At 53.5% G+C, this 9,412-nt stretch overlaps 1 protein-coding gene across 7 annotated transcripts in view; it reads right to left on the bottom strand.

Annotated features, from left to right (window-relative positions):
* Positions 1-9,412, bottom strand: part of CAPN5 (calpain 5) — a 119,003-nt gene that overhangs the window by 76,922 nt on the left and 32,669 nt on the right. For 4 of the 7 annotated variants that reach the window (XM_026651629.2, XM_026651631.2, XM_026651626.2 and 1 more), the window contains one exon: positions 4,903-5,079. In XM_026651629.2, the coding sequence (XP_026507414.1) occupies positions 4,903-5,064 (162 nt within the window). In that variant the 5' untranslated portion in view covers positions 5,065-5,079. The remainder of the gene's footprint in view (positions 1-4,902; positions 5,080-9,412) is intronic. The other 3 variants (XM_026651632.2, XM_029911567.1, XM_026651634.2) reach the window with 1 other exon arrangement.

Raw genomic sequence — 9,412 nt, 5'->3', positions numbered from 1 at the left:
CCCCCCCCCAGCAGCAGCCTGAGTTTGGGTGTAGGAGGGGGCTCAGGGCTGAGGCAGGGGGTTGGGGTGCGGGAGGGGGTGAAGGCTCTGAGTGGCACTTACCTCAGTGGGGCTCCCCAGAAGCGGCAACATCCCTTAGCTCCAAGGCAAAGGCATGGCCAGGCAGCTCTGCGCGCTGCCTCTGCCTGCGGGCACCGCCCCCTGTAGCTCCCATTGGCTGGGGTTCCCAGTTATCCTTCACTTGAGGAGACATAAAAACTAAGTGCTTTGGGCTCTGGGATTGGGTCCTGGCTGAGGACTAGCCAGCCATGCCGGAAGAACGACTATGGTGAGAAAACGTGGAGCAAAAGACTCTAGTTCATTAAGTTGAGTTTCACTCTTAGTAGTGAATTTTCACTTTTGTTTGTGGCCATTTCTAGCCCTATTACTTCTACTTGGTATCACTGAAACCTGGGTCCTTTTGCTGATAAATGCGTTTTACTTGCACTATACACCAACTCCGTGCAGTGACTGAAGGGGAGACTGTGTTAACGCCAGTTGAGCTAACAGGTTGCTGTGTACTGTCTCTTTAAGGGAGCAGTGAACTTGTCACAGTGTTGGGAATGCTAGTCAGAGGGGCTATGCACTGCACAAAGACATTTCGGGGTGGGGGGAGCTGGGGCTGGAAGGGTTGTTGGGGTCCCTCTGCGATGAAAGCCTGGGTGAGACCTCCAAGCTCATGTGCTGAGAGCCAAAGCAGAACAGTATTCTAGGCACCCTGAGCCCCTTACTTTGGGTTTTACCCCGGCCAGCATCACAGGGCTGGATATCACATTGTCACGGAACTATAACACCTGGCGATGGCCGAGACCCACTAGGCCAGCTGGCCAGGCCCTGCCCCAGTGTTCCCTTGAGCCCATTACGGATTTATTTAGATTTAGAGTAACGAAGATGCCTGTCTACGGGTATAGGAACCGGATCATTAATTATACAATAAATACCATTCAATTAAGCCTCAGCAGCATTAAAATCATCAGCTCCCCAGGAACTCAGCCAGCCGCTTGCTCTGGCCTATCCATCCAGCCGTGTTTTTATATAGTGCCCATCATCATAGTATGGCCACATCCACACGCGCTTTAAGACGCTAGACACAGAAAAGACCTATTGGCCCAAGCAGTCTATTCCCCGGGGCCAGCCCAGGTTTGTCCCCTATTGTACATTTTTCTAGTGCTTGGTACAGACTAGTCCCATAGTGATCTTTTTGCGGATACAGACTAACACGGCTGCTACTCTGAAAGCTGGAAGCAATTGGGCTCCTGCCAGTCCCCATAAGAAAACTGACTGAAAAGATACCCCAACGCATCCTTAACGTTACATGGGAGCTTCCCACAGAGCAGAGGTCCCCAAACTGTGGGGCAAGCCCCCCTACAGGGGTGCGAAGGAGCGTTCAGGGGGCACGGCCGGAGCCTGGGCCAGTTCCCATGGGGGGTGAGGAGGGAGCGCCACCCAGTTCCACTCCTGGCCCCGCCCAAGGCTCCGCTCCCAGCCCTGCCCCCAGCCTCAGCCCCCTTACTGCGGCCCTCTGCCTGGAGCCGCGGCCCCATTCCAGGCTCCGGGGGTGGGGCACAGACAGGGATAATGGGGGGGGGAGGGAGTTTGGGGACCACTGCCATAGAGGAACCGTGCTGGTGCAGCCAGTCCGTTTTCAGCAGGGCAGCATGACCGCTTCGGCGGTGGCTCGGTGCAACGTTGCTCCTCCTGCCATGCACACAAAGAATCAATTCAGCCCTTACCCTCCCTTTACACAAAGCCTTTTTATTCCCTCCCCCACTCCCTCCTGGATAAAGGCTCCACTGTCACTCTGGAGAGACAAGCCGGCTTTCTAGAGACTCCCAGCAGGGGCAGAGAGAGACACAAGGGTTGCTCACAGCAGCTCTGAGAAATCTTGCCAGGTAGCCTCCCTGCACAGTGGCACACCGGCTAAGGCAGCGCTGGCAGCGTCTCCCTGCAGCCAGGGGGTTGCTCTGGGATAGGGTTAACACTTTTTAAAATAACAAAAAGGGGACACTCCAAGGGGCCCCGCCCCCGCCCCGCCCCTTTCCCAACGTCCCCGCCCCAACTCCGCCTCCTCCCCTGAACGCTCCGCCCCCCTGCTCCTCCCCCTCCCCTGCTTCCTGCGAATCAAATGTTCGCGGGAAGCCTGAAACAGGGAGGCAGGCAGCAGGTAAGCTGGGGCGGGGGGGTGCGAGGAGGCGCGGCCCAGTCCGGCCCCCTGGCCGAGTGGCTCGGGCCCGGCTCAGCTCGGGCACTGGGGCGCCAGCCCCAGTTCCAGCCGAGCGCGCCAGCCCCGGCCCGCCCCGGCGGTTCCAGCTCGACTCGGGCCCTGGGGCGCCAGCCCCGGCCCGCCCCGGTGGTTCCAGCTCGGCTCGGGCCCTGGGGCACTGGCCCCGGCCGAGTGGCTCCGACCCCAGCGGCTCCGGCCCGGCCCGGCTTGGGCCCTGGGGCGCCGGCCCCGGTTCTGGCGGAGTGCGCCAGCCCCGGCCCGCCCCGGCGGCTCCAGCTCGGCTCGGGCCCCGGGACACAGGCACCGGCCGAGCGGCTCCGGCCCCGGCAGCTCCGGCCCAGCTTGGGCCCCGGGGCACCGGCCCTGGTTCCGGCCGAGCTTGGGCCCCGGGGCACCGGCCCTGGTTCCGGCCGAGCGCGCTGGCCCCGGCCGAGCGGCTCCGGCCTGCCCCGGTGGCTCCAGCTCGGCTTGGGCCCTGGGGCACCGGCCGAGCGGCTCTGGCCCCAGTGACTCCAGCTCGGATCGGGCCCCGGGGCACCGGCCCGTCCGGCACCGGCCCCAGCACCGGCCGAGTGGCGCCAGCCAAGCACCGCCGGCCCCAGCGGCTCCGGCTCCGGCTCCAGCGTGGATCCAAGCCCCACGACCCCTCCCTATTTTCCCAGACATGTCCGGATTTTTGGAATTTCCCCCCGGACGGGGATTTGACGACCAAAAAGCCGAACATGTCTGGGAAAATCCGGACGTATGGTAACCCTACTCTGGGAGGACCTAAGGTGCGTTACAGGCTGGGTTAGAAAGGTGAGCCCAGCAACAGCTCAGCAGATTGATAATGAGCTCCAGAGTAGAGCCCCAGCCAGGGGAGTGAGAGAGGGAGAGAAAGCAGGACAACAACCCTACTCCCTCCAGCCAAGAGTCCCAGCTCCCTGGCTCTGCTGGCTCACATGCCCGGAGGCAGTGCTGGGTGGGAGCCCAGAGCTCAGCTCTACTCAGGCTGCCTCAGCAGCTCCTCGCGCACTGCTCCCATCCTCACGGCCTTGCGAAAGGTGCTCCCTGCCCCATGGCTCCAGACGAGGGGGCTCTAGGTCCCCAGTGGCTCCCCCATGCCTAGCACTCTCTGAGGGGCAGGGTAGGGCTAGGCCCCGGATCAATCAGGACACGGATCCATGACCTATTGCCCCCTTAGGCAGCGTGGGGGCCACCACAGGGTTTTCTCCCAGGCCCACCCCCGATACCTCCTGTGCCCAGCCTGCTAGAGCAGGCAGTGCCCGGATGCCCAGAGGTTAATCACCGACAGAAGCTGAAGTGAATGCCTCAGGCAGGCACTGCACGCAGCACTGGGAACACAGAGTACCCCAGGGAGCAAATGCCAGATGCATCAAACTGCTGGCAGCTGATCGCAGTGCCCTGCGTGACCTCCCTCCCAGCCAAAGAGAAAATCGCCAGGTGCAATTTCCTTGTGCTGAGGAGACATGGACAGACAGAGACACAGGACCACAGGTGACAGCCCCGTCCTTTCCACGTGATCAAGGATGAACCATGCTGCTGGCCCCTCTGCACCTCACGTCCCAGCACTCCCCTGCCCCCCGCCCCCATCTCTCTGTGTATTTCCAACCCATCCATCTCTGTGGTGTGTAGGCATCTCTGGGGCTATTGCTGCATGTGGAGCAGAGAGGGAAAACAGCGCCTGAAGGGGACCAGCAGGTAAAGTCCAGAGCTTCAGGAATCTCTGGGAGACCTTTGGGACAGAGGCTGCTGCAGCTGACAAGCCATTAAATAAGGGGTTGGGACTGCATGATAATCCTCCAAAACCAAATAAATAAAACCCAACGACTAGCATCTTAGCAGCACTTTGCAAACATCAGTTAGTCCCTAAGAGGATTAGCAACAACATCGAGCCCTCCTATAGCTTAGAACTATTATTACATTCACTTTACAAACACAGTTGAGTTACGGTTACAAGTCACCGTTGAGGGACAAGCCCAAGGTCATGTGCTGAGTGGCAGAGGAAGGAGCAAACATCCTGAACACCTGCGACTCCAATTGGCTTCAAGGAGCCAGATGGGACTGCCATTGAAGACAATGCCGAAACTCCCACCGACTTCAGTGGAACAGAACCGCTCCCAATGGGAGCTGCCGGTATCCGGGATGTGGCCTGTAGAATTCAGGGGTCCTGACTCCCAGCCTCCTGTTTCAACCACTAGACACACTGTCACGCCACAAGTCATGCTGCCCTTCAAACATCTTCCTTGCTCTGAGCGCCTTTCACAAGCAATGTACAAGAACAGAGGCTCTTGCAGAGGGCGAAGGTAAAGGAAGTGTAATCCAGTGATTAGCGGGCCAGCTTGAGAGTCAAACGACTCAGGTTCAGTTCCCTGCTCTGCTACAGACCTCCTGTGTGACCCTGGGCAAGTCTCTCTGTGCCTCAGTTCCCCATCTCTACAATGGGGATAATAGCACAGCCCTACTTCCCAGAATTGCTGGGAGGATCGATACATTAGAGCCGTCGAGGAGCTCGGGTACTATGGTAACAGGGTACCTATGGCAGCGCGCTGGGGAGCAGAGTTACTTGCTTTTTAAGGTGTGACCCCAGGGGAGCAGCACAAGGATGTGCACAGGGAGGGCATTCGAGCCTCACTTACATTCGGACGTTTCCACTGGATGCCTTGAATGCGTGACTTGTAGAAGAGGGAGTCGTCAGTGGCGGGGAAGAGCGGGTCCTCGAAGAGCACCTTCTGCCGCTGGCAGTCTTTCTTCAGGGCCGAGAAGTGCTGATTCTCGTAGGGCTTCTCAGAGGAGAACATCCTTCACTCCAGCTGCTAGGGGACAAAGCAACATGGGGTGAGATGGGGTGGGATGAGACACAGAACCCGGCCTAGGACCAGGCTCACCCATCCCGCTCCCAGCAAAAACATTCAGATACATGGAGGAAAAGGGGCCACCTGAATGACGGGAAACAGATGCTTCCACTAGGTTAAAGCTCATCTAACAAGCCACCAAACAGCATGACGAGTGGATCCCATTTGCCCACCTCCGTGACACCTCAGGTGCTTAGATACCATGGTGACGGGTGCAGTATAAAAACCCAAATAGTGCTATGCCTGCAGCCTCCAGTGACCTAGTGAAATAATGAAGGACATGTCGGAAGTGTGCAGCCCTTCAAGCAAAACACTGGGAAGATGCTGCCATGAAAGGTTCCAATAAAGGAGCCGGTGTGTACCACATTTTACCAGGACTTTGATGAGCGGGGAAATTTGCGTTGTGGAAGGACATTGGCCCTGCACACCCCATCTATGCCCCAGTGGGAAAGAAGCAGACACACCCACCCACCCACCCATCCTCCCACACCCCGTGAGCAAACATACACCTCTAAGCCAGGCGATAAGGAATGTTGGGACCCAGCCCAAAAGGCTGGTTCAGCTACTCCTCCTTCCAGGACCTATACCCCCAGCTTAGGGCCAGGCAGGGCAGGAGCATTCCACCAGCATTGTTAAAGGCACAGGCTCCCATTGCCCCGTTAGTATGAACTGTAACAAGCTATGCCTGAGCTGTGTGAGCAACCAGCTTCACCCCCTACATCCCTTCAAAGTCAGCAGGAACACAGGAAAAGTCACACGATTGCAACGGGGAGGTGTACGTGGCCCCAGAGGTCTGTGACACAGGACACCCCCCTCCCCCCGTAGAGATGTTAGCAAGCAAAATCACATTCTGTCCTGAGATGACGCATGACGCTCTATCCTCCCCGCCATCCAAATTTAGACACACACTCCATGACTTCAGTGGCGACGCCAGGTTTAATAGAGATTCTCAGATGCCCCAACCTCTTTTAATTAAAAAGGCCTCCTGGCACAGTGCCACGTCTTTCTAGATTAATTACGCTCTCTCAACAAGCAGCTGGGTGCAGACGTGATTTTACCAACCCAGAGGAGATGAGAAAATCATATCCCACGTACACCCACAAGATGCAGCAGCACCTGAACCTGTCCACACTAGTTCTCCACCAGCGTGGTGGCTCCCACACACTGCACACCGGCTCCTTTGATTGGCATTCTAGACTCCCCCATCCATGCCTGCCTCCCACAGGGTAAGAGTGTCCTTACACAGGGCCTTCTGCACCACTTGATCCACAGGGTAGAATATGCAGGGATCTTAGTGATGGACAGCAAGTGAGCCACGGTATTATTCTGGTAAATAGGCATCATCGCCCAAAGATATTGGGAATCACTGATTAATGGCTATAAAGTTAGAACAAGAAACTGCTTAAGGATTGGTGACGAGTAGCTCCTTGTCCAGGGGATTAGGCGATGGACACATTTGGGCATCTGTTTGGAAGCAATTAATTTAGTTAAATGATTAGGATTAGTATGGAGAAAAAAAACCTGGCTTCTAACCCACCCCTATCCTAACTGGGGTAATTATTCATGATGACTGCTAAGCAAATCTGCCTCCTCTCGCCGGGGTGAGATGAAAACACTTAATTTAGGAGACTTCTGCTGAGAGCAAACCAAAGATTTTAATTCGCTTATTTATCAATCTGATTAGCAGCAAAAATGCTCATTACTCAGTGCCTCAATGAACCCAAAATAACATCCATGCGGATTGCACTGGATGACACTACCCGGGTTCTGCCGCAGGTATGGCTCATTTACTGAAATATTCATTTTCTTCTACTTCATCCCAGTCACTCTCAAGGGTCCTGAATCATCTCGAGTGATGTGGACTCTCCTGGGAGCCAGGAACAGCAAAAGGCTTTGTGGATGGGCAATTCTGTTCTGTACTGCAACGTGACCTGAGAATATAGGGCTTAGATCATGCCTTAAAGTCGCAAGGGTGCGTGTGGAAGTGCACTGCCGGCGCTTGAATGGGTATCAGTGTCCCCAGAAGGAGCCTGGGACATTCCAAGGCGCAGCATGGCCTCCCTCTCCTCTGCTCAGAGCCAGCTTTGATGACTGGTGTGGAGCAAGAAGCCTTGTCCCCACTGGAGAAAGCTGCCGCTGCCAATGGCACGAACCTCAAGCAGACCTTCCGCTCGCTGGGCTAGGCCAATGAAATTGAATAGAAAATTTAATTCTATGGATGGGGAGACAGTGTGGGCTAGTAGACAGGGCACGGGTACTAGACATGGACTAGTAGACAGGGCACGGGTACTAGACAGGGTGGCTCAGGAGACCTGTGGTCTATTCGCAGCTCTGCCACTGACCTGCTACGTGACCTTGGGCAAGTCACTTCATCTCCATTTCCCCTCCTTCCTTTGTCTGCTTTGTCTATTTAGGTGGGATTCACCAGGGTATTTAGGTGCCTAGCACCTACTGATTTCAAATTAATGGGCATTAGGTGCCTAAATACCTTGGTAAAGCCTGCCCTTGGATTCTAAGCTCTCCAAGGCAGGGACTGTATGTTACTATGGGCAGGTCTACACTACATACTTACATTGGTATAACCACGTAGCTCAAGGGTGTGAAAAAATCACACCCCTGAGCAACGCAGTTATGCCGACCTAACTCCCCATGTAAACACGCTATGTTGACGAGAGAGCTTCTCCCACCGACACAGCTACCGCCTCTCAGGGAGGTGGATGAACTACTCCGACAGGAGAAGCCCTCTCGGGCGTTTTACAGCGGCTCAGCTGCACCAGTGGAGCTGAGCCATTGTAGTGCTGTACGTGAAAACAAGCCCTATGTCTTTGTACAGTGCCTAGCGCAATGGAGCCCGAATTAACATTGAGGCCTCTAAGCATTCCTGGAATAGAAATAATAACGTGAGATCCATTCTGTAGAATTTTGAAGCCATCTAATAGAGAAACTCAGAGACTTATACCCCTGCTACGTAGCATTTTATGGGTCTGTTTGAAAACTGCATAGAAAGATTCTTCTTCTTTATTAAATTCTACAGCACTTTTTGCAGCCTTTGGTCACACTTTATATTAAGGATCCATTGACAAATAGTTTATAAAGGATTAATAAATGATTATTAGATGTTTTAATAAATGATTAATCACTTGTTACATAATCCAACAGGTTAATAAGTGGCTTTTAACCATCTTCAACACCCACTACTTACGTTTGTAGCAAGCGTAGAACATCTGCTTATTTATTAACCCTTTATAAATAAAACCTTAATATCAAATGTGACCCGTTTTTCTTTTTTAACAGAGACAGTATTTCTGAACCTTGAGGATATTCAGCTTTTTACTCTTTTTGTATCCAAACTGATTTCCATTCCCTTGGTGAGAAGCATAGAATCATAGAAGATTAGGGTTGGAAGAGACCTCAGGAGGTCATCTAGTCCAACCCCCTGCTCAAAGCAGGACCAATCCCCAAATAAATCATCCCAGCCAGGGCTTGGTCAAGCCGGTTCTTAAAAACCTCTAAGGATGGAGGTTCCACCACCTCCCTAGGAACCCACCCATTCCAATGCTTCACAACCCTCCTAGTGAAAGAGTATTTCCTTATGGCCAACCTAGACCTCCCTCACTGCAATTTGAGACCATTACTTCTTGTTCTGTCATCTGGTACCACTGGGAACAGCCGAGCTCCATCCTCTTTGGACCCCCCCTTCAGGTAGTTGAAGGCTGCTATCAAATCCCCCCTCATTCTTCTCTTCTGCAGGCTAAATAACCCCAGTTCCCTCAGCCTCTCCTCGTAAGTCCCAGCACCCTAATCATTTTCGTTGCCCTCCGCTGGACTTTCTCTAAAGCATAATTCTGAACATAGAACAGCAGATGATCCAGAAGAGTGGAGGGTAGTGTGAAAGTAGAATGAAAAAATAGTAAAAAAAAATTGTAAAAATAGAATGGATTAAAGAAATGCTGTATGTACCTTTAAGCAGAAATAAGGAATGTTGAAATACAGGTGTCAGGAAAAGAAACATTAAGGCATAAACAATGAGTCCACTTAAGCTAATGGTGGAACATTAACCGGAGATCTGTAAAAGTTAGTAAGGAAATTGAATATGTATGTCTAGCCTCAGGTAAACTTGTCAGTTCTGCTTTCTTTGTCCTCTTGTTAAGTTCACGCCCTTTTTATCTGTATAAAATAAGGTAGTGTGGGTCTTGCATGATGCTCACATTATCTGATGGCACCTTAAAGACTAACAGATTTATTTGGGCATAAGCTTTCGTGGGTAAAAACCTCACTTCTTTGGTTGCATAGA

Source organism: Terrapene carolina, unplaced genomic scaffold (genome assembly GCF_002925995.2).
Source record: "Terrapene carolina triunguis isolate 2854851 unplaced genomic scaffold, T_m_triunguis-2.0 Scaffold97, whole genome shotgun sequence".
Classification (NCBI taxonomy): domain Eukaryota; kingdom Metazoa; phylum Chordata; order Testudines; family Emydidae; genus Terrapene; species Terrapene triunguis.
The sequence above is the reverse complement of the archived record's forward strand: the minus strand, read 5'-3'. Positions and strand labels throughout refer to the sequence as shown.